At 47.9% G+C, this 23,821-nt stretch overlaps 2 protein-coding genes across 7 annotated transcripts; both read left to right on the plus strand.

Moving 5' to 3' along the window:
• The first annotated feature begins 1,726 nt into the window (after nucleotides 1–1,726).
• Nucleotides 1,727–14,089, plus strand: ALG8 (ALG8 alpha-1,3-glucosyltransferase). 5 transcript variants are annotated; one of them, XM_075491220.1, is made up of 13 exons: nucleotides 1,727–1,855; nucleotides 2,488–2,566; nucleotides 3,889–4,082; nucleotides 5,425–5,534; nucleotides 6,489–6,556; nucleotides 7,111–7,237; nucleotides 7,848–7,951; nucleotides 8,063–8,183; nucleotides 8,470–8,609; nucleotides 9,435–9,574; nucleotides 11,229–11,326; nucleotides 12,376–12,448; nucleotides 13,452–14,089. In XM_075491220.1, exons 1-13 carry the CDS (start codon nucleotides 1,743–1,745, stop codon nucleotides 13,681–13,683), a joined length of 1,599 nt encoding a protein of 532 aa, XP_075347335.1. In that variant the 5' UTR covers nucleotides 1,727–1,742; the 3' UTR covers nucleotides 13,684–14,089. The 5 variants fall into 5 exon arrangements, with proteins under 5 accessions (XP_075347335.1, XP_075347339.1, XP_075347337.1 ...); XM_075491224.1 differs by having other exon boundaries at nucleotides 8,511–8,609; nucleotides 9,469–9,574; XM_075491223.1 differs by lacking the exon at nucleotides 1,727–1,855 and adding an exon at nucleotides 1,892–2,011.
• A 1,721-nt stretch (nucleotides 14,090–15,810) lies between these two features.
• Nucleotides 15,811–19,041, plus strand: NDUFC2 (NADH:ubiquinone oxidoreductase subunit C2). 2 transcript variants are annotated; one of them, XM_075491226.1, is made up of 3 exons: nucleotides 15,811–16,001; nucleotides 17,793–17,936; nucleotides 18,816–19,041. In XM_075491226.1, exons 1-3 carry the CDS (start codon nucleotides 15,863–15,865, stop codon nucleotides 18,845–18,847), a joined length of 315 nt encoding a protein of 104 aa, XP_075347341.1. In that variant the 5' UTR covers nucleotides 15,811–15,862; the 3' UTR covers nucleotides 18,848–19,041. The 2 variants fall into 2 exon arrangements, with proteins under 2 accessions (XP_075347341.1, XP_075347340.1); XM_075491225.1 differs by having other exon boundaries at nucleotides 15,815–16,001; nucleotides 18,848–19,041.
• Nucleotides 19,042–23,821: the final 4,780 nt, after the last annotated feature.

Below are 23,821 nucleotides of genomic sequence, written 5' to 3' on the forward strand. Positions count from 1 at the left end.
AGGTCCCTTCCAATCCAAAGCATTCTATGATTCTATGATTCTGTGACCCAGGGTGAGCCAGAGCCCTCCATCTCTTTAACCATATCCCAGGGACAGGGGAGTCTCCTGGAAGAAGCAGTGGCTGATGCTGAGCCCTGTAGGAACAGTGTTTCTCAGCTCTAGTAAATACAGAGAAAGAGCATGAAGGGATGGAGTTGGGGCTGCTTGATGCCAACCCTGTGGGAGACCAGCAATGATGAACATGGAACTGGCACCAGAGCCTGTCCCCTCCTCACTGAGATGCTGGACACCAGCAGCAGCCCAAGCCCAGGCAGCTGCAAGTACAGCCCCACAGCGGCCTCACGCCACCCAACCCAACCCCACATCACCCAGTCCCAACACCACCTAACATGATCCCACAGCCACCTAACCCCACAACACCCAGGCTCCGCACCACACAACCCCGCATCACCCAGGCCCAACACCGCCCAACCCCACATCACTCAGGCTCCACACCACCCAACCCCACATCACCCAGGCCCAACACCACCCAGGCCCACATCACCCAGGCCCAACACCGTATCTGGTCCCACCGCCACCCAACCTCACTGCTGGCCCCACACCACCCAACCCCACATCACCCAGGCCCAACACCACCCAGCTCCATACCTGGTCCCACAGCCACCCAATCCCACTGGTGGTCCCACACCACCCAACACCACATCACTCAGGCTCCACACCACCCAACCCCACATCACCCAGGCTCCACACCATGTCTGGTCCCGCACAACCCAACCCCACATCACCCAGGCCCAACACCACCCAGCTCCATACCTGGTTCCACACCACCCAACCCTACATTGGGTCCCACAGCCACCCAATCCCACTGGTGGTCCCACACCACCCATCCCCACATCACTCAGGCTCCACACCATGTCTGGTCCCACAGCCACCCAACCCTACTGCTGGCCCCACACCACCCAACCCCACATCACCCAGGCCCATCACCACCCAACCCCACATCACTCAGGCTCCACACCACCCAACCCCACATCACTCAGGCTCCACACCATGTCTGGTCCCACAGCCACCCAACCCTACTGCTGGCCCCACACCACCCAACTCCACATCACCCAGGCCCAACACCACCCAACCCCACATCACTCAGGCTCCACACCACCCAACCCCACATCACCCAGGCCCAACACCACCCAACCCCACATCACCCAGGCCCCACACCACCCAACCCCACATCACCCAGGCCCCACACCACCCTACCCCACATCACCCAGGCCCCACACCACCCTACCCCACATCACTCAGGCCCCACACCACCCAGGCTCAACACCACCCAACCCCACATCACTCAGGCTCCACACCACCCAACCCCACATCACCCAGGCTCCACACCATGTCTGGTCCCACACCACCCAACCCCACATCACCCAGGCCCAACACTACCCAGCTCCATACCTGGTCCCACAGCCACCCAACCCCACTGGTGGTCCCACCCCACCCAACCCCACATCACCCAGGCTCCACCCCACCCACCCCACTCCTGAACCCCCACCCCACGCCCCCCACCCCGACCCCATCCAAGCTCCACACACAGCACCTCCCCACCCCTCCCAGCTCAGGCGCATGCGCAGTGTTGCAGCCGAGGCAGCGGCCAAAGTGTGGGCAGAGCAGCGCATGCGCACCCGCCGCCGTGGGCAGGGCCGTGCGCTTTAAACAGTGCCGGCGGGCCGCCGCCGCTACGGCGCATGCGCGGCGGTTCTGTCAGGACGGGGCGTGCCATGGCGGCGGGCGGCCGGAGCTGGTTCCGCGCCCTGGCGCTCGGCGTGTCCTTCCTCAAGTGCCTCCTCATCCCCGCGTAGTAAGGAGCTTTCCCGGGGCTGGGGGGATCGGTACGGCCTGTCAGCCCCCCGGGGCAGCGGTTGGCTTCCGCTGCCCCCTCAGGGCAGCCAGGGATGGGGAGGGGCAGGGGCCGGCGTGGTGCCGCGGTTTCTGAGGAGGCCCTCGTGTCCTGAAAGTCCTTATTTCCTTCGGGCACTTGTGGGGAGCGGGGTGGTGCGGGATATTTCGCACTCTCGGCGGTGTGAAATAGCTTTGCTTTGGTGTCTGAAGGCGCTTACAGCCCGTTCCGGCTGGCTCTTGTTCGGGAGGGCTTTAAATGTGCTGAAACATTAACGCTTTTTATCTTTAAAAGACACCGTAGCTTTTTTCCCTCAAAAAAAAAAATCAAATTGCTGTAAAAAGTCAGTCAGAACCTGGAATTTTGGTATTAGTTGTCAGAAAAGGCCGAGCTATAAATAATTCTTGTCCTATAGTCGCCTGTATGTGTTCTTGGCACAAAGTTCATGCAGCATCTTTGTTACTGTTTGAGTTACTTGACTTGCCCTAGAGCTGATCAGTGTAGGCTTTCTTTTTATCTACCTCTGATGATGTGCTCTGAAACGTTTGTCCTTTAAGTGCGTGTATGTGGCTCCTAATATAAACCTTCTGTAGTTATTCCACAGATTTTGAAGTACATAGGAACTGGCTTGCCATCACTCACAACTTACCCCTCTCTCAGTGGTACTATGAAGTAAGTACATGTTTGGGGTTTTCTAGCTGTACATAAATTACAGGTGTGTTGGGTATGTCAGCCTATGTGAATGCTAGAGGAGAAGGGCTTTTATTTGCAGAAAGTACATCATGGATACTGATGGCTGGCAGCTGTATAGCAGTGGTTCAGAAACATATCAGTCCCTATTTGTTGGCCCTGTATAGCTTTTAGTTAAAAAATGAGAGTTGTTTGGGGAAACTGCTAGTACTTATGAAGGCAAAATGGAAAAGACAGTTAAGGCACATGGATTATTAGAAAGGCTGTGTAACACAGGAGCAAGTTACATGGTAGTCTTAAATTGCTGCTCTCTTCCTCCTTGTTGTTAATGATACATGGTTATTACGATAAAGAATGAATCATATAAATGTGTATATACATTATGAAATCAGTCACTGTATTAAAGTTTTTGAGCCTCTGCTGGTGCACTACTAGCATGCATCGATTTTAGTCTAGATGAATCACCTTTAAGTTGATGATAGACTCGGCCTACACAATTGGGTTTTAATATATCTCACAATATCTCCTGGAGTTCTGGGGTAAATATCATGGTCTGTAGTACTCCTCCACATGAGTGTCTGGGAACTCTGTATGCAGGAGTAAATGATTTCTGCAGGTCAGAACTTTGTGGCAGGCTGATCCAGTGCTGTAAAACAAATTTCTGCGATGCCACCGTGATCCCAGTGCCAAAGTGTAGGATGCCTTTCAGCAGCGTAACGTAAGCATTTAGAAACATGCACGCTGACAAATACACCCCATCCCAACCTGCTCTGTTCCTCCTTCCTCCTCTCCTATTTCCACAGCCAAGGAGTTAATCATTGATCAAGACGTAACAACTGTCCTTATGGGAAAAGATCAAATAATACTATTTGATCTTGCTAAGGTCTTATTAGAATTAAGACTTGTTGACTAATAAGTAACAATAATTTTGAGACTGTAACAAGGCTGATTGTGGTAATGATTCCTCTAATGTAGACAAATATTCCCTGTGAGCTATTTTACTGAGTATTTTTTAATATTGGCCCTACTACTGTAGGTTGATATATATAGGTTAGGTGCAGATACACAAAATGTTGTTCAATCTTTTTCTACTAATCAAGAGGCATCCCATCCCTCTACTACAGAAGAACAGCTCAAATCATGTTCAGCACCATATAGCTGGCTATTTTATTGTGAAGTAGTTTCTGTTTAAATAGAGACTACTGAGATAAAATAAACCCGCTGATTTGCTGTGATGAACTGCACTTGAAGGACTGTAAACAGCATGGATTGTGTTAAATTTTTTAATCTCACTTTGTCTTTAGGCAACTTCGGAATGGACCCTGGATTATCCACCATTTTTTGCTTGGTTTGAATATGCACTTTCGCACGTTGCCAAGTACTTTGACCCTAAGATGCTGGTTATAGAAAATCTAAATTACACCAGTCATGCAACCGTCTTATTCCAAAGATTTTCTGTCATCTTTACAGATATCCTTTTCATATATGCAGTTCGTGAGTAAGTCTTAATGCTCTAATTTTAGGGACAGTGGGTAGTCACTAATATATGGACTTTTTCTACAGTAACAACAAATAGTTATTTGTACAAATAAGCTTGTAAATGCATGGAAATATCAAAGTTGCTTTAACCTATTCAAGGAGAAATTTGGAACACACTGCTAAACACAAGATAACTTTTTGATGTTCTTGGAGATGCTATTGCTGTACATGTGGTCAGATTTGTATGCATTCAGATGTTAGCTGCCGTTTCACACATTACAGGTATTTTGTTTCTGTCCCTGGGTTCATTTTGTAGGAGTTGCAGGCCAGCTCCTGTTACTTTTTTTCCTGCTACTTTTCTTATTACTGTGTTCTTCTAGACTAGAAGCGTAAAGAAAACTTGTGAGAAAATGCCAGTATCATCAAGTATGTGAAGTCACTCCAGTGTGTTTGGTATTCTTGATGATAAACTGATTATTCCAAGTCTAATTTAACAATATTAAGATTGTACGTTTTCAGTGTGCCCTGACTTTGTGAAGAAATGTTTATCTTGCACCTAAAGAGTAGGAGGGGGAGATGTTTTAAGAATTACATTGCCTACCTTAATGATTTGGCTGTAACAGTCTTCCCTCATTTTATTCCACCTGCTCAAAATCTGGGTAGAAAGTTCTCTGTTGCATTGCAGCACTACCTAAGCTCCTTTATTTACTTTCTTTATTTGAAATGGGCTAGCTTTGCTTTGTGACCTTTTTTCCTTTTATTGTTTTGACTCAAAGATGCATGAATGAGCTGGCTTTCTTAAAATGGCTCTACTAATAGCAGTTCAACACAAATCGCCCACAACTTTTTAATCTGATCTAACCTTACCTTCAAAAATAATATGGACCATATGGCTTCACACGGAGAAGTAATAAGATGTTTTTAACCAACAGAAATAGCTCATAATATTTGGGGGGGAGCCAGGAAGAGGTTAATGTCCAGCTGAGGACCTTAAATACAACTTGGTATGTTGTCTCCAGATGTAGCAGTACATGGTTCATTCAGGAGAAATTGACAGCAAACAGGTTATGACAACTTTACAGTTACTATGGAATGTGAGACTCAAACCTGAGACTAAATTACTTAACATAAGCCTTAGCATGTGGAACATGCTACAGCTATTGAAACTTTTAAATCCTTTTTTACTAAACTTTATTTATGGCACTGTCTTCTCTTGATGAATTTAGTAAGAATTTTATCATTGCTGTCCATCCTAATAAAATAGTTTTCTTCAGATTAAGTGCAGTTCTCAACTTTTAAAAGCAACAATGTTTTTGTTGGCTCTTTCAATTAAGACTTTTCTTTCTTCTGTTCTTGTTCAGGTGCTGCAGATGTGTAAATGGGAAACGAGCTGCAAAGGATATCCTAGAAAAACCAACATTTATTCTTGCTGTTCTGCTCTTGTGGAATTTTGGGTTGTTAATTGTGGATCGTATCCTTTCAAACCGTTGCAAGTTGTTTGTGGGGTTTTTTTAATCTGTTACAGTGTGTGGTACACACTCATTAATTATTACTATCACAGCAAGTAACACTACTGTTTGTGTTTCTGGGGGTAGTTGAATAACTTCATGTTTTCATTAGAATTATTATTTGGCAAAATAGAAATTATTCAGTTTTTGGTCTGATTTGCCAGAACTGCAGGAGGACCAGTCTGGCAGCAGCATGCCTGTTCCTGCTGGCTGCTCCTCTTCCACCTGCCTACAAAGTGTTAGCAGAGAGCCTCTCTTTTCCTGGGTGTGGTTCTAGGTTTGTCTCATGGCAGGGAAAATCTCTACAAGTGCTTTATGTTCAGGCTGTATTCAATTGGTTAGTGTTACATAAGAATTAGCCAGTGTTTTTAAAGAGGATATAAAAACACGTCTGGAAAGTCCAATTATTGAGAGTCGGTCTTGACATAATGTGCATTGATCTAGCTGAGGAGGGAACAGGAGGAAAACAACAGTAATTTGTTTATAGGAAGGACTAGTTTTGTCTGTCCCAGTCCTTGTTTAAGTTGCCTGCTTACAGGTGGTAGGTGATATGTGAGGGCTGCTGTCTCCAGCCATTAACCAATGCGGGGCAGAAACTAATATTTAAAAATTCAAAAAGTGGAGAATTAATCTTTTATTTGTTTTGGTTTATATCATATAGGTTGCATGATACATACGTGGTCAGACTGTTATGCTTCATTTCATCAAGATAATGTACTAGTATTAGCAGATTTTGTGTCTGGGCTTATGGGTATGGCTAAGTAATGACTTCATGTCTAGGTGGAGTGAATTTAAGGTTGCTTTTTTGATTTAAGTTCCATTTTAATTTGAATGTATTGTTTATATGTTTGAGTCTCCCCAGAAAACTGATAGTAGTAAAGAAAGCTTACTTTGTTATTTTCTTGATTCCAGTTCAGATATTCACTTTCAGTACAATGGCTTTCTGTTTGGGCTGATGCTTCTTTCTGTTGCCCGACTATGTCAGGTAAACTTGAGTGACTCTTTCCTGTTGCCACATGTATTTTAGGTGCATTAATTACCTTCAGTATGAGCAGCCCAATGAAGTGATTGCAAATGGAAGTGTACTAAACTGGATGTCTCATTATTTGTTGAGTTTGGGGGGGAAGAGGAGTACTGAGAGGAGTACTGGAAACTCATCATAATAGCTTGCTGATGCTGCAGCACTGCAGTTTCCTGTGGGAAAGCTAAATTCTGTGTTATACCTGAGCAACGTGGCATGGTTTCCTGCCATCTTATCTTCTTCCAAGTCACCAGTCCTTAGAAAATGTACCTCTGAAGCTGCAGGGAGGTGAGGCCTATCCCAGTTTTCCAAGTATCATGTGACAACATAGTTTCATCCTCCATACCACTTGTGCATGACACTACCGAGTTTGTAATTTGAAGTAAATACTCATTTGTTTTTATGCCTATGATAAACGTCCTGTCACCTTAGGAGTACAACAGGAGTACAACGTTAAAAGTTAGTACAAGGGGAGAACAAGTAGAAAAAGCTTGGGTTTTGTTTTGTTTTTTCTTCAGAAAAGATACTTGGAGGGTGCTCTTCTTTTTGCTGTTCTTCTGCATTTCAAACACATCTACGTGTATGTGGCCCCAGCGTATGGCATTTATTTGTTGCGATCCTATTGTTTTACTGCAAATAATGCAGGTAAGATGGGTTTTTCCTCACTCGCTTTTGGGGGACTCGCTTTTGTGTTAATTAGTGGGGCCTGGGGAAGACTCAAGACATGCAGATACCATCGGAATGAAATGGCTGTGGGTTGAATGAAAATTCTGCTTGGGTAGCAGAGTTGGTAAGATCTTTAAAGATCTTTGAAATGTATTTGTTTCTGTAAAATTCATGTTTCTAGGGAGTTCTGTATTAAGAAAAACCAACACAAACAAACTGCAGGTGGCAGTTTGAAGCCATAAGAATTATTCTGGATATGAAACAATTGGATAGCATCAGAAGCTACTTCAAAGTCCTCCTTTGAGTTTCTCTCCACTTCTTATCACTGAAATGTGTCTGATATTCCTCATGTGAACAGAGAAGGTACTTTTCTTTCAAGAGAAAATACCGAAAGGCTGTATAATGCAGGAGCTGCCATGTGGAAAAAGTAAATGAAAACTAACTGTTGAAGGAAGCAACAATGTATTGATGTAAAAGGCTATGTGCTTCTTTTAGATAGGTGCTAGCAATTTGCTGTTGGCATGGAATGCTTCCTCTCCCTCCTCACTTGTCAGAGTAACTGTTTTCATAATCTGTTTGCTTCTTGTAGATGGATCCCTGAAGTGGAGAAGTTTCAGCTTTCTTCATGTAACTCTTCTGGGATTGATTGTCTGTCTTGTTTCTGCTCTTTCATTGGGCCCCTTCATAGTGTTGGTAATAACCTCGTTTTCACCTGTTATTCCCCTGAACTGGTAGAAAACTGTGTTATAAAAATCATGTCTCATCTGAAGAGACTGTTTCTTTCTTGTTTTTCCTTTTCTCTAGGGCCAGCTGCCTCAAGTCATTTCACGGCTTTTTCCTTTCAAGCGAGGCCTCTGCCATGCTTATTGGGCCCCTAACTTCTGGGCTTTGTACAATGCCATGGATAAAGCGCTAACCATTTTTGGTACAGTATGCTAATCTTGCTGTTTGGTGCCTATTTGCAGATGGAGCTCTCTGGATTTTAGTCTTCCCCATTTGAAATGCAGGTAGTAAATTACACTTTCAGATTGCTTTAAGTCATCTGATTGTCTACATAATCCAGTGCATGATACGTTTCCAGTGGTAGGTCAGAAATCAATCTTCCCTCTCTGTCTTTTAAAAAAAGAAAAAAAATTGGCCATGTACTTCATTCAGCTACTTCATTTTCTTCATTAACATTTATCAGTTTGTGCTTTTTGTTTTGTTCTTAGGTTTAAAGTGTAATTTTCTTGATCCCACAAAAATTCCTAAAGCCTCGATGACAGGAGGGCTGGTTCAAGAATTTCAGCACACTGTCCTCCCCTCTGTGACTCCATTGGCAACGTTAATCTGTACTTTCATATCTATATTGGTAAGAACAAATAATACTTTCGGAAACTTGATGTGTTTTGTCCCCCATAGGTTTTATTTGGTTAGCATGCACTTCATATGAATTTTAATTACAGGGCAACAAATAAGTTTTCTTTAAAAACAAAAATAAAAGCAATTATTAGGATAAATGTGGAATTAATATCTTTCTTGATACACAATATTACTTTCTTTATGGCTAAAACTATGGCCTGTGTCAGCTCTAGAACAGTTAAGAGATTAAAAGCAATCTTGAATCAAAGCCACTCTGCATGCTGAGCTAGTAGTAACCTTTTGTGATAAAAGTTAGTTGAACGAGGATGTAAGTAGAGATACTGATGGAACTGTCTGGGCAGCTCACAGTGTTCCTAAGAGCATGTGCTACAGGTAAGTGTAGTGTTCTTCACGTGACAAGCAAAGAATTGAAGATTCAATAAGTAATTACCTGGATACAGTCTTTTTCACTCTAATGAGCAACTAGCCTTTAACTGGAAATTTTTGCTTCAACACCTTTATGTAGTAACTTTGATAAAATGAGTTCAGTGGCATGGGTTCAAATACAGCTTTTGCAACACAAATAACAGGGAGTTGGCTGTAGTTGTTCAGGCTGCTTTTTCCCTCCTGTTATACTGATGCAGTCCTTAAGGCTCTACTCGTACAGCCAGATAAATACAGTTCCTCCAGTGCTATATAATGCTTGTGCCACACAAGCACAACCAAGGTGCAGTGGTGTTTATTAACATCGGGGAAAAAATCTCATTGGACAATGGCTTGTGTTCAGGATTGCCAGGCTTTTCACTGAAGTCCTGTTTTTGCCTGTTGTTTCTAGCCCTCTGTTTTCTGTCTTTGGTTTAAACCTCAAGGGCCCAGAGGCTTTCTTCAGTGCCTTGTTCTTTGTGCGTTGAGCTCCTTCATGTTTGGCTGGCACGTGCATGAAAAAGCAATACTCCTTGCTATTCTGCCTTTAAGGTAAGTGAATTTCATACGTAGTAGTTGGCCAAACTGAACCTGCAGCCACTTGTTGAGGATTCCTCAACGAGGATCACTTTGTTTGCAGTATGTTTCAGAAAATGAACATATTTATAGAATGCCTTAAGCTGTAAAGTTTTAGTGCACTTCAAGTAAATTAATTTCGGGCACCAAAAAATGTGGCTGCCTTAGCAATAGAATGTGCTGAGGCAGGTATAGCATATGTAGGAAACTGGTGTGGTGTTAAACACACACACAGTATCTTTTATGACATACTAACACTGACTTATATTTTACAATAGCTTGCATTGACAGAAGCTTTAAGTAGAGCTTTACTGGGAGTAGCTGATTCCCGTATCAGCTCCGTGGGGCACAGCAAAGCTTTGTACTAATTTACAGATGATTGGAAGAACAGAAGTGTATGGTGTCGGGGTGATTAAGCCATCAGTTTAGGAGTCTGACACACTGGCCTTCCCATTACATACACCCCTTTGTGTCCCTTTGAATGCGGAGTTGTATTAAGATGCACAGCATACAGAAAGTCTCTGTGTTTTCATTCAGATGCTGTTAGAATAATGAAAAAAAAAACCCAAACCACAACCAAAAACCCGAAACAAACCATGCTTATGAAAGAATGGGGTTCAGACTTTAGGCTCCATGTGGACCCACAGCTCTTAGAAGAATTCATTTGGCTTCCCCTTGAAGCCTCCTTTTCTTAGTGACAGCTTGGGAGCAGGCTTGATAAAATGTTTTGCTCGTATGACGTGGTGGACGAAAGCAGGCTGCTTTCTTAGGGTTGTTTGTTTCCCCCACTGTTATTACTGCCTTTGTGCAGTACATTCCTTGCACCCGAAAAGTCCAAGACCTAGTCGTTGCATGTCTTGTGGCTTTGCCTTTTGAAGAGAAAAATTAATTGGCTTTCCTGGCTTGAAGCATTTGACGCTGCTGTCATACTCAAGTTTGGCAAGCATGCATAGTTGATTAAGTTCTTTTTCCCTCTGAATAGTTAAGTTTAGAGATCTACTGTGGCAGGGACAAATGTAAAAATACTGTAGTCTTAGCTGCTGGGCAGTTCAAGCCTTGATGAGTGCTACGGTTCATATTTAAAATGCTAGGTAGCTTGTTCAAGAGCCAGCTGAGGAAAGGGACCTTCTGCACTATGGTGGGCAAGAACAGTACGCAGTTTCTACCAAAAGGACTTAATGCCTGTTTTGGGTAGAGGGGAGGCTATAGTTCATAAGCTGCCTGACCAGTATTGCTCCAAGCTGTGTTTTCCTGTTCAGAGATTTATTGATGTTTAAACTCTTGAAGTGGGACTTATGGGAGGGAGGGAATTAACACTGGAAAAACAAAAGGAATGAGAAAAAAGTAGGGATGGCAAAGGAAAAAGACTATTTGTAGAAAACTCCAGGCCTTTCTGATGTTTGTGTTCAGTGGGTGTGTGGTTTTCTGGGGAAGGGTTTCCTGGCTGACTTTTCTCCTGCATTTTTATCTCTGAGGCCATGTGGTTTGGAAGCAGGAGACTTCATCGCAGCACTGGGGTACTATGAAACTCTGACCTGTTCTTCAGTCTCTTGTGAATTGTGTAGTGTTTCACTGAAATTAAGTTTCTTTGCTATAAGACAAAAGCGTAACAAATTCTTGTCATTTTTAGCTTGTTGTCTGTTCAGAGAGCGAAGGATGCTGGCATCTACTTGATTCTGACAACCACAGGGCACTTCTCACTTTTTCCATTGTTGTTCACACCACCAGGTAAAGTGTTTTCCTTCTTCCTGTGCTTTCCTCTTACAGCTGTGGGGTTCTTTCCAGAGATGATGTGCAGGTAATGGTTTTGGATTATTTTCCGTAATAAGTTGAAGGCTGCAGGAGGCTGTATGTCAGCCTGTTTCCATAAATACAAACTCTCCAACTAGTGCAAAGAAACGTTTAAAAAGCTGTGGAAAAGCCATAGGCTTTAAGTTGAAATAGAGATGGGAAATTGTCATAGTCAATACTTGTTATCCCTCATTCTGTCACAGTTCTAGAAACTTCCCTGTCTAACATAACCATGTGAAGCAGAGGTGATAAAGGCAGTTTGAAATCGCAAACCTGACAGGCTGTTTCCCAGCTGCTGCTACTTTGTGCTATCAGTAATGTGCTTAAACTAAAAAAATCACGTGGCAGCAGCAGTTAAATCAGTATGTGTAAGGATGGATTTGTCTTTGTGACCAAAAGATGTTCCTTCCTGCCTCCCCTTTTGCCTCACTTAAACCCTAGGCCATCATAGCTATGACAACACTGTAACACTGTATTGGTTGTCATCCTTCTGGGAGAGCTCAAATCCAGACACACACACTCTTTTGGTCTGATGCCGCTTATTTGCAGTAGCGAAGCTGCTGCCTTGAGAAATGAGAAACTTCCTCTGCCTTCTCCATTACTTAATTTTTATCTACCACACAACCTAGAACTAGATAGCATTGATTTGGCTGTGACATTTATGTTTTAAGCTTCCCAGCCCAATAATTTCTGGTTTATTTTTAATAGGAAAATCTTATTTGCAGTGCTATTATATTGTAATTATAAGTGTGTTCAGTATGTTTGTAGATAACTGAAGTAAGTGTATTGCATGATGCTTGGCATTTGCCTTAGTAAATATCTGTGCTTATTTTTAGGTGTCCTAAGCAGTAAAACATTTAGTTCTGTTTGGAGAAATTAAGTTGGGCAATGCAAGTGCGACTAGTAGGATTTAAAGATACTGCAATTTATATGCAAAAGGTTTTTATAAGTAATTTTAATAGTATGTTATATTCTTTGTATTTCAGAAATTCCCATTAAAATACTGCTTATGCTGCTGTTTACTGTTTATAGCTTCTCTTCGCTGAAATCTCTATTCAGGTAACTAAAGAAACTTGTTCCCAAAGCCGAGAACAAAACTGTTTCTTCTGTCACTGGGAACAGTGTTGTCATAAGGGGCAAACAGCACAGAACACCAATGCTGAAGTATCGAACTGAAGTGTTACTAGTCAAAAGATGCTGCTGCCTCTGCTTCTCTTCTCAGGAGACAAGGCTTAAGTTAGGATTATTATAGCACATCCTTGTTATGCTTGCATTGTGACTGCTACCCAGTGAGTCCCAGCAGGCTGGAAATCCCCACCTGCTTGATGTACTGTTAAAGCACAAAGTTGTAATGCTGGAAATGCTGTAAGCCTGTATTCATTACCTCAGTCACGTGCTCTTTGTAGGTGACCCTCTTTCAACCGGACTTTTTCCCCCTTAGAGTTCCAGAATTCAATCATTCTGTCTCAAGAGCTCTAACTAAAAACCTCTGTAGGAGCTTAGCTTTTGGCTAGAGATGGAGCTTTTCCAAGTTTCTTGTTCCTAGCTTTCCAAAAAAACCAAATTCCTTCCAGAACATGAATTCCCCTGTAAACTACCTGCAGTCAAAACCCTACCACCAATGTCCTTTGCAGGAGAGATTGGCTTGTGCATCCTACAGAAAGCTTGGGGGAAGGGGGCAGTGGTTAAGATAAATTTGTTGTTCCACATCCAGAGACTGGAAATGTCTTCAGTGGAACAAATGTGTGTATCGAGGTCTCCGTTCAGTCGTTCACTGCAGTGATGTGAGGTGAAGCAGAGCAGCTGCTGAGATTCCTACTTGGATTCCAGGGCATCTTGGAACTTGGCGTAAAAGCCATGTGATGAGGAAATTAGCTGTACTCTGTTACTGTGTGTCTTTCTACTGGAACTCTTTAAATTGTTATTTAAAGCCTTATCGTGAACTTATGGGGGATATTCTTTGCACTGGTCACCAGTGACAGCTGAAAAACCAGAATAGTTATTTTTAGTTATCATCATGTATTTTAACAGTATCCTTTTGGGTTTTTAATTCCTCTGACAGGAGGGAGAGGCCTCTCCTTAACTGGCTTGAAACAATCTACCTCATCCAGCTAGTGCCTTTGGAAATCCTCTGTGAAATTATATTTCCTCTGACCCCCTGGAAAGGGCACTTTCCTTTTATCCCTCTGTTGCTGACCTCTGTATACTGTGCTCTGGGCATCACGTACGCTTGGCTGAAACTGTACATCTCTGTCTTGACTGAACGAATTTCTGTTAGACAAAAGGCTGAGTAAAGCCGCGATGTTGGGACCAGTCCCAGGTTTGAGGAGATTATCCAGCACTGTGAGGCGTTGTCACAAGGACATACAGCTCTTGATAAGATGCAGCGTACGTGAACCATCGCCACAAGGGGAGTTTTTCTTCTGACGCTTCTATACTGCCCAACGAGGATACCTCTGATCTGAAGCGCTCGTCACGATAAATGGGGCACGGTGAGATGCCACTTGCCATGGATAAACTGTGAAGCTTAACAAGGTCCAGACTTCTGTCCCGAGGAAGACCTGCCTGGCTTTCCCATTGCTGTTCGAATAAAAATTGGTGTGGCAAATTACGAGGGATCGTTGCTGTGTAGAAGAGAACATTGTAACTGCATTCTGTGGAGTATGTACATTAAAAACTTGATATTTTTTGTTTGAGCATTTCTTGCGTTTTTTTTAATCTCATGTCTAAGCCCTACTTTTTGAGGGACACCCACACAAGAAAGATGTAATGTCTCGCTGGAAACTTGTCCTCAGGTGCTTTGTCAAACTCTTGAACACCCAAATCCAAAGCTTTACATGAGTTAGTTAATATGTCCCTGTCCCTTTCACTGCCTTCTTTCCTACAGTCTTTGCAAAGAGGTTTTGATAGTCTTGGAACCATACTTATTTTTGTAGAGTAGGTTGCTTCGTTCCAGCCAATCTGGTATTGTTTTAACACCATTAAACATATCGCTGTAATCGTAGTTATTTGCCACTCATGTAAAATTCTGCAATGGTGACAGCAGCCCACGTGTCTGCAGTGCCTCTGGTAAACTGAGGAAGAGGTAGATCATGTTCTGCCCCTGCAGCATCACGTACCCTTAGAGACAACAGCTCCCTGCAGCTTGATGTGCTTCATCATCGTGCTTTTAAACCCCATGTCGCTGTCTCTAAAAGATCTTGCTCTAGAAATTGGGGTCTGCTTTGGATTCCAGTGCTGACATGTGAAACTGGGAGGGGAGAAGGGATGGGGTTTGGTTTTTTTTCCCAGCAGTTCTTGAACTTTCTTCCATGTTAGTTGGAGAACGTGACCCCCTTCAGAGGGGCTAGCCCACAGGATGGTTACGCTCTTTGTGTTCTTTGGATATTTTGGATGTTAAATATTCATCCAATAACATTTGGATGTTAACGCTCTTCATGTTCTTCAAATATTTTTGGATGTTAAAATAGAGAGTGCCTCTTTTTAGGACAGTGGGTGGATAGCAGAGCAGTCGCTGAGGCCATTTGTGTAACCAAATAGCTTGTGCATTTAAACTTTTCACAGCCAGGGAGCTCATTTTCAGACTCCTTCACTCTGCTTTTCATCACTTTTTCATAGTTTGTACTTTTTTGTCTCCATTAACTACTTTGCCGTGTCCTTTTTAGCTGCTGTGACTGTTGGCAGTGCCTCAGCGCCGCTTCCACCTCTATTCTACCTTCGGTCTAAGCCTCAGAGCTCTGCACAGGGTAGGCCGGCCGCGGTGCTCGTGTTGATCCGTCTATAGGTGCTGTCCTGCGTAGGGTGAACGGTGATATCCCAAAAAACCCTCTCCGTGCTCTTCTCCAGCAGCGCCTTCACACGCGGAGCCAAAATCCTCCATGGAGTCCTGCCTCAGCTTTGGCATCTGCCGCTAAGGAGCGGTGACAGCTCAACCTCCTCCTGCGTGGAGAAAAGTGAAATAACAAATTTTTAGGACGGAGGCTGGGAATCCGTTACAACCTCTGACGTTTTCAAATGCCATTTTTTAATGGTTATGGCAATCCTGGTACTGTTGCAACTGGTTTAATGTCATTTTTATAGGGTTTTTTCCTTGCTAACAACACTGTAGGTCTTAGTCTTTAATCTTTTGGTAGGAAGAGCTCTGAAAAGGAATAGGTTTTGATTTTTCGGGTTTAATTAAAACCCTAATTTAATTACAGACTGGTCTCCCTGGCACTGCGCAGGCAGTGGGGCTGGCCCGCTTCACCCAGAGGGCTCAGGCCTGCGGGAATCCCTCCCCGATCCCCGGTAAAGCCGCCCGATGCGGGGAGGTCGGTTTGTGAGCTGGGGGGTTGGGGTTTTTTTTGGTTAAATAAGGAAAAGTGGGGGAGGGGGACAGCGGTCCGGCGGAACCCGAGTGCGCGGCGGCGGGCGCGGCGGAGGGAGCGCGCTGCAGCACCGCTCCGCCCGGTCACCTTCGGCGGGGCGGCCGCCATGGTGTTCCTCCCGGACGAGTCGCGGTCGCTGCCGCCGCCCCCTCTCCTCAACAAGTGCTCGGCCTGGCTGGGTCTGACCGGCTGGATGTCGGCTCTGCTGGACAACGGCTTCAACCAGCGCCCCGTCATCCGAGCCGGTGCGGCGGGGCTGGGGAGGGAGAATGGGGGGGGAACCCTGAGGTGAGGGGCTGGGGGGTGAGGACTGGGGAAGGGGGTGTGTGGGATTTGGCGTGACTCTGAGGGATATAGGAGTGGGGGGAAGGGCAGACAGCCCTGGGGTGAGGGGGTGGGGGGGGCTGGGGAAGGGGGTATGTGGGATTTGGGGTGACTGTGAGGGATGTAGGGGGGGGAGTGAAGGGGAGGGGACCCCGAGGTGAGGGGCTGGGGGGTTAGAGGGGGCTAGGGGGGTTGGGGAAGGGTTTATGTGGGATTTGGGGTGACTGTGAGGGATGTAGGGGCGGGAGTGAAGAGGAGGGGACCCCGAGGTGAGGGGCTGGGGGGTTAGAGGGGGCTAGGGGGGTTGGGGAAGGGTTTATGTGGGATTTGGGGTGACTGTGAGGGACGTAGGGGCGGAAGTGAAGGGGAGGTGGCCCTGAGGTGAGGGGCTGGAGGGAGGTAGGCGGGTTAGAGGGGATTGGGAGGATTGGGAGGAGCTGGGGAAGGGTGTATGTGGAATTTGGGGTGACTGTGAGGGATGCAGGGGTGGGAGTGAAGGGAAGGGGACCCCGAGGTGAGGGGCTGGAGGGTTAGAGGGGATTAGGGGAGCTGGGGAAGGGTTTATGTGGGATTTGGGGTGACTGTGAGGGATGTAGGGGTGGGAGTGAAGAGGAGGGGACCCCGAGGTGAGGGGCTGGGGGGTTAGAGGGGGCTAGGGGGGTTGGGGAAGGGTTTATGTGGGATTTGGGGTGACTGTGAGGGATGTAAGGGTGGGAGTGAAGGGGAGGGGACCCCGAGGTGAGGGGCTGGAGGGTTAGAGGGGATTAGGGGAGCTGGGGAAGGGTGTATGTGGGATTTGGGGTGACTGTGAGGGATGTAGGGGCGGGAGTGAAGAGGAGGGAGCCCTGAGGTGAGGGGCTGGGGGAGATAGAGGGGGAAAGGGGGTGCTCTGGGAATTGGGGTGGCTCTGCGAGGGTTTTGGGGCAGGAGCGAAGGGCAGGGAGCCCTGAGGTGAGGGGGCTTATGTGGGATTTGGGGTGACTGTGAGGGATGTAGGGGCGGGAGTGAAGGGGAGGGGACCCCGAGGTGAGGGGCTGGGGGGTTAGAGAGCATTAGAGGGGCTGGGGAAGGGTTTATGTAGGATTTGGGGTGACTGTGAGGGATGTAAGGGTGGGAATGAAGGGGAGGGGGCCCCGAGGTGAGGGGCTGGGGGGAGGTAGGCAGGTTAGAGGGGATTGGGAGGAGCTGGGGAAGGGTTTATGTGGGATTTGGGGTGACTCTGAGGGATACAGGGGCGGGGGAAGAGGAGGGAGCCCTGAGGTGAGGGGCTGGGGGAGATAGAGGGGGAAAGGGGGTGCTCTGGGAATTGGGGTGGCTCTGCGAGGGTTTTGGGGCAGGAGCGAAGGGCAGGGAGCCCTGAGGTGAGGGGTCTGATGGCAGGGGGGGGATTGGAGGCAATGGGAGGGGGCTTGGGAAAGGGGCATCGTGTGGGGGTGGAGGGGATTTGGGGTGACTCTCTGAGAGATATGGGGGGGTGGGAGTGGGAAGGAGCCCTGAGGCAAAGGGGGGGCCTCTCTGGGGGCTGGCTGGGGCCACGGGAATTCTGCAGGTGAGGGTGCTGGAGGGACTGGGGGGGCGGCTGTAGGGGCGAGGTGGGGAAAGAGGAACTGGGGCGTGTGGGGACGAAGTGTCTGGGGGGGCTGGGGAAAGCGGGGGGCCCGCCTGGGGCCGGGAGATGGGCTGAGACAGGGACGTTTCTCTTCCTGCTGCAGGTGTTCACCGCCAGATCCTCTTCACTACTGTGGGGTGGTTTGTTGGCTATTACCTTGCTAAACGTACAGAGTACATACACGCCAAACTGGACAGAGAGTTGTTTGAGTACGTCAGGCAGCACCCGGAAGACTTTAAGACAGCAGGTATAAGTTGGTGTTTTAGGAAAGACCTCAGCCTGCCATAACGTACCCGTTAATAAGTGCTAATGTACGTAAAGACAGTGCTGGGCTGCTTGCAGAATCTGTTCTTTTCTAGCAAGTCGTACTGACTAATAACTCTTTCCTGCTTATTCACGATCTAAATTGCAACAGTATTAAGGATTTTATGATAGGAAAATAGATATTTTTATTGAGCTGATCAGCTGCCTTGATTACCAGCTCTTCCTCCTGAAAGCTTATTTTAATATAAAAATGGCAGAGCCAAAAAAAACAAGAATAGACCAAACTTGTGCCAGTGAAGGAGAAATAAAGTAAGTAATGAAAATCAGAAATGACAGGTTTTATTCTTGTAAAATCACAGTTTTACTGTTTATTCCTGTAAAATTGCAGTGCATGTCAATTTAAAAACGGTGTGATGAATATTCAGAAAATAAGCAGAGCAGGTGAAAAAAAAGAATAAATAGAAACGTCAGGAAACCTGCAACACCATTGGCTCTCGCTGGCTTAGAGCCATGGTGAGGAACAGCATTTTACTGCATGTAGGCACTAAGTCCAGCAATGCAATGGAAAAATTTGGTGAAAATGGTCTATTTTCTAATCAAACACAGTTAGCTGCCTCTGGCTGTTGGATTATAATCCACATTATGCCGTTTCGGAAGGAATCTGTAGAAATAAAGAACTGTTAGTATTGAGATCTCTTCACAGGGCTCTGCAATTCAGCCCTATGGAAAAAGAGTTACATATTTAGTTTATGCAGCAAGCTAATAGTTCGCTGTTGGTAGCAAAAACCGGATTTTGGTGGCTTGCTTAACCTTAAGACTTTAATATTAAAAATCTTCAGAATCGATCTCAAATGCTGACTAGGTTTTCGCAACTCTGCCCACTGCCTTTTGTAGAGAAGAGAAGAATAGGAGAGCTTTTGGAGGATTTCCACCCAGTTCGCTGAGGATTTCTCCAGTGTTGCAGGATGCATCTGCTGAACTAATTCCTTACCGAGAACTTCGGCAGGCTGGCTGTAACTGTTCAACCGTCCATGGCTTGGAAAATGAACCATTACTCACTTTCATGTAATAAAAGCTATGATTAAATACTTAGTGGTTAATTATTTGTTCTTCTGTTACATTATGGTGTATCAATATATAGATGACTGATATTTGTAATAGGATAATAACTTTGATTCGCCCCTTTTTCAGTTATTTTAATTGTGAAAATGGAAGATTGTTCATGCAGTATATATCTTATAAAAAAAAAAAAAAAGGAAAGTAGTTATGTAAATTCCTCCTTTTTATTTCTTGTTGGTGTTTCTCCTAACCCTTGAACACGCTCTGGACCAGCCCCTGTAGACACCAGCCGAAGTCTTGCTGAGAAATTAATTCAGTCCCGCTAGTGAAAATAGATGCTCTCCCTAATTAATCCCCTCTCTATATTTTCCATTTTTACGTTGCTTTTTCTTTGCTGGGGATCAGGATCCAACCTTTCTCCTTTCTCACGTGGTTGTTGGCTCCCAAATCCACATAACTGAACCCAAATGTGCTCCAGACACGCTGAGGATCTGCAGCTCTTCTGAATTTCACTGCAGGGTGCTTGGCACCTCTGGAGGTCAAAACACTTCCAGCTGAGGCTGCTCCACTTGTGAATGTTCTTTATGGAATTACCAATCTCCTACGCTGGTTTTCAGCATCTGCCCTGGCTTCCTCCTGCGCTGCCGCGTTCCTCGCGTGCCGTTGGTGCGACTTGCTGCTCTGTGCAGCGTCTCAAAACGCTTTCTCGAGCGCCTCTTCCCTGGGGAAGCCTCTCGCTGTGCTCTGGCTGCCATCGCCTCACCCCTGCTTCCAGCCCGCTGCCGTGCCGAGGTATGGGACACTTGGGTCCCTCTTCTTGCCTCGTCACCAGGGTCTGATTCTGCTCCCAGGTGATGTTTCAGCAGAAATTCAGAGCTCCTCGGATCCACTGGTGAAAGCAGAGCTCCATTTGGCTCACCTGGCTCACCTCGCTCTGTGCCCGTCCCTGTGGGCCCTCCTCTCTGCTAGAGGGACAGGGATGAGTGTCCCCCTGAACGTGCCACCTGTCTGGGCTGTGCATTCAGCAGATCCACACCTTCTTCTGCCCCGAAAACGGGGATCGGCTTTTGCTGCCATTGCTGTCGATGTAAGGAAGAGATTCTTTACAATGAGGGTGGGAAGATGCTGGAACATGTTGCCCAGAGAAGTTGCAGATCCCTTGAAGTGTTTAAGGTCAGGTTGGACGGGCCTTTAACCACCCTGATCTAGTGGAAGATATCCTTGCCCAAAGCTGGTTATGTTAAAGAAGGAGATGACCATCAGCTGGATCAAATAGTGACCAGGGAATTACAACCCTGCTCAAGCAGGGTCACCAACAGCTGGTTGCTGAGGACCGTGTCCGGTTGGGTTTTAGATATCCCCTGCCTGGCGTGGGCAGGCTGCAGGCAGCACCGTGGGAAACCTCCACATGTTGTGCTGCTGGCCCCTCGAAACACCAACGGGGAGAGCAAACCACCTGGGGATGGCCCATGGAGCCCTCTGCAGAGGGGACCCACAGCTGCAACACGGGCAGGGCTCACAGCAGGTGGAGATCCAGGTCTCTGCAGCCCTGGGACATCTGCCCCTCAGACCCGACCACCGCCCGCTGTCCCGGAGAGCTCTGCTGTGGCCAGAGCTACGGCACACCAGCACCACAGAGAGCCAGGGGCCGGCTGGAGGACAAGTGCTGCCACCTGAGACCCCAAGAGACATTTGGGGTTCACTGTCGGAGATCTCCACCTGCATCTCCATCTGCAGTGAAGCCTGCCTTGATTTGAGTGGTTTTGAGGAGGGGGGGAAGAAGATCGAGTGATGGGTTCATCCAGAGAGGAGGAGTCCCCTGTGAGCCCTGCCCAGCCACCCTCCTTCTTCAGGGCTGGTGTGAGGACCTCACACAGCCCACCCTTGGCAAGTGGCTTGATAACAACCCCTGCTGAAAGAAGGAGGTGATAATGAACAGGTGATACTTGTCTGAAGGGTGCTTGCCCAAAACTGGTTCTGCTGATGAGGAAGATGACCAGCAGCTGGATTAAATACTGCGCAGGGAATTCTAAAAGGGACTTTTAAAACCAAGAAGGTGTCAGCCTGAAAGGAAGCATGGAAGCTCCCAGGATGAGGGAGAGACCTTGGAGGGGCAACGGCAGGAGTCAAAGCCTGTTGGATGCTGCTGAAAGCAGCCCTGCTGGTACCCCGACCTTCACCCGGGCCTGGCGGAGCATCCTCCCGGTTGGATGCTGGGAGCAACCTGCAGCCAGCTCCTGGGCTGACAGCATGGGGGGCACCAGGCAGGGACAGGGCCAGCCTCAGCGCTGGAGAGGCTGGGAGGCACCTCTGGAGAGGATCTAGTCCAACCCCTGCTCAAGCAGGGTCAGCAGTGGGGCCGTGTCTGGTTGGGTTTTGGATATCTCTGAGGATGGAGACTCCACCACCTCTCTGGGAAGCCTGTGACAGTGTTTGTCCATGCTGAGTTTTAGGAAAAAAAAAAAAAAAATGTTTTTCTTATGTTCAGAGGGGATTTCCTGTGTTTCAGTTTGTGCCCATTGGCTCTTGTCCTGTCACTGGGCACCACTGGGAAGAGCCTGGCTCCACCTTCTCCACGCTCTCCAGCAGGTCTGTGTACACACTGATGAGATCCCCCTGAGCCTTCTCTTCTCCAGCTCTCTCAGCCTCTCCTCCTATGGAAGATGCTCCAGCTCCTTCATCACCTTCGTGGCCCTTCACTGTACTCACTCCAGTATGTCCATGTCTCTCTTGTACTGGGGAGCCCAGACTGGACCCAGCACCCGGCTGCGTCCCACTGGGGCTGAGCAGAAGGGAAGGATCCCCTCTCTCCACCTCCCTCTGGGAGGCTGGTGGCCGTCTTTGCCCTGAGGACACCTTGCTGGCTCACGGCCAACTTGGCCAACCAGGGACCAGAGCTGGGGGGGTGCGGGTGTGAATTTGTGGGTTTTTTTCCCCCTGGCACCTGCACGGGCGGGCGATGGGCAGCAGCAGGGGCACGGCTGAGGCCAGAGCGCCCGCGCACCCCAAGGCAGGGGTGTGCAGGCAGGGACCCTGCCCTCCGGGAGGAGCGGGGGTGCTGGCAGCCCACCCATCCTTGGGCTGCTGCGTGCTTCGGGCTTCTTGGGACTGGTGAGAGAAGGGTATTTGGAATTGCTTACGCATCTAACATTTTGGGTCGCAGCTCTGCTTTATCTCTTGTCTTCCTGATACTGAGCCTGCGTGCCCAGGTCGCTGCTTTCTGGTTAATCAGGTGGCATTAAACAGACATAAATAAACCTGCAATCCTGATTTGCTTCAACGATGTGAACGGAAAAGTTTATTTCCCCGTGGCGGCTGGCAACGGTGCCGGTGCCCCGGGAGCCTTTCCAGGGCAGCGCGGAGCCCGCATCCCCCTGCCACGCCGGAGAGGGCCTGATCTGCCCCGCCTGCCCTCGTCCGGCCAGGGACCGGCGCTGGGTTTTTCAAGGACAAAGACCTTTTCTGTGACCATCTCGCGTCTCTTATCGGCCATGCCCAACAGCGGTGGCCAGCAGCAGGGCACCGTCGGGGCTTGACGCGTCCCCGAGGGCAGCGTGATGCAATGCCCTGCAATCGGAGCGGGAAGGGTCCTGGGGATCCTGGGGGACTGCAAGTGGCCCAACTGTCGTCAGCATGTCCTTCCAGCTGTCCCACGTCACGGGCCTCTGCTGGGAACATCTTGCGTCTCTCATCAGTCATGTGCAACAGAGGTGGTGAGCGCTTCACCTGAATGTTCCGCTGTGATACTTCCCCGGGGCACCGCAAGCCTCTCCAGCTGCCCAGTGCGCTGCCAAGCCAAAAGCCATTGCTGGAGGTGATGGCAGGCCTTCCTTGCTGTGACCATCCATCTTCTCCTGGTGACACAGGTCCTGTCCGTCAGCTCCAGCCAGGTAGACCACCAGAGGGACAGCATCTCCTCCGTGGTCCTCACCCCACTGGGAACTGACATTCCACTGTTCCTCGTGGTTCAGTGGAGGCAGAGGAGCTCCAAAGGTGGGTTGGAGACCTCACGTCCATCTTCCAGCTCCACTTCTCCCCTAGCCTGTGCCACCATGCCCCAACCTGAGGTCGCATTGCAATGGGGATGGCATAAGTGTCTCCCAGTATCCCCCTCATGTTTCACTGTTTCTGGATAAGACAAGGCTGCAACCTTGCCAGGCTTGGGGAGCGACACGAGGGCAGATCTGCTCCCAAGTCCTCCTGCTGTCTGGGGGGACTTGTGTTTGCCCACGGTTTGCAGGACTTGGTGCTCGGCAGCTGCTTTTGTAGAAAAGCAAGACTTTTGGGCGGTGGTGCAATGAGATCCTCGGGTCTCTGCAGCCGCAGACCCAGTGTTTGGCCAAGCCTCCCCTGGACCCACCGTCCTCTTGGGGAGCCCTTCCACAGCCGTGGCTCAGGAAGGGGGAAAATCTCACCACGCTCGTGTCCCCATGTCATCCCTGGCACCCCCTGCTGTCGATGCCCCCCATGTCTCTGCCTCCCCCCTCGAATCCCCTGGGCCTGTCCTTGTCCTTGCTCAAAGCTGCCTGGCACTCTTTCAGGTGTGGGAGGGCTCCAGATCCAGCCCCCAGCTGCCGTCCCCTCCCGGCGGGGTCCCTGCCGTCCTTCCCGGAGCCACGGAGTTGCCAGAGCCCCTCTCCAGAGCCCCCGCCCCCTGCCACCAGCTACTCGGCCACTGGTGGCTGGGGTCCGTGTCAACGCTGTAGGGAGGATGAGTCAAAGCCAAGGTGGTCTTGATGGCCAGCAGAAGTCCTGAACTGGCGAGAGGAGATGGGAGTCTCCATCACAACCCAAACGTGGACATGCAGT

The sequence above is a fragment of the Mycteria americana genome, chromosome 1 (assembly GCF_035582795.1).
Source record: "Mycteria americana isolate JAX WOST 10 ecotype Jacksonville Zoo and Gardens chromosome 1, USCA_MyAme_1.0, whole genome shotgun sequence".
Classification (NCBI taxonomy): Eukaryota; Metazoa; Chordata; class Aves; order Ciconiiformes; family Ciconiidae; genus Mycteria; species Mycteria americana.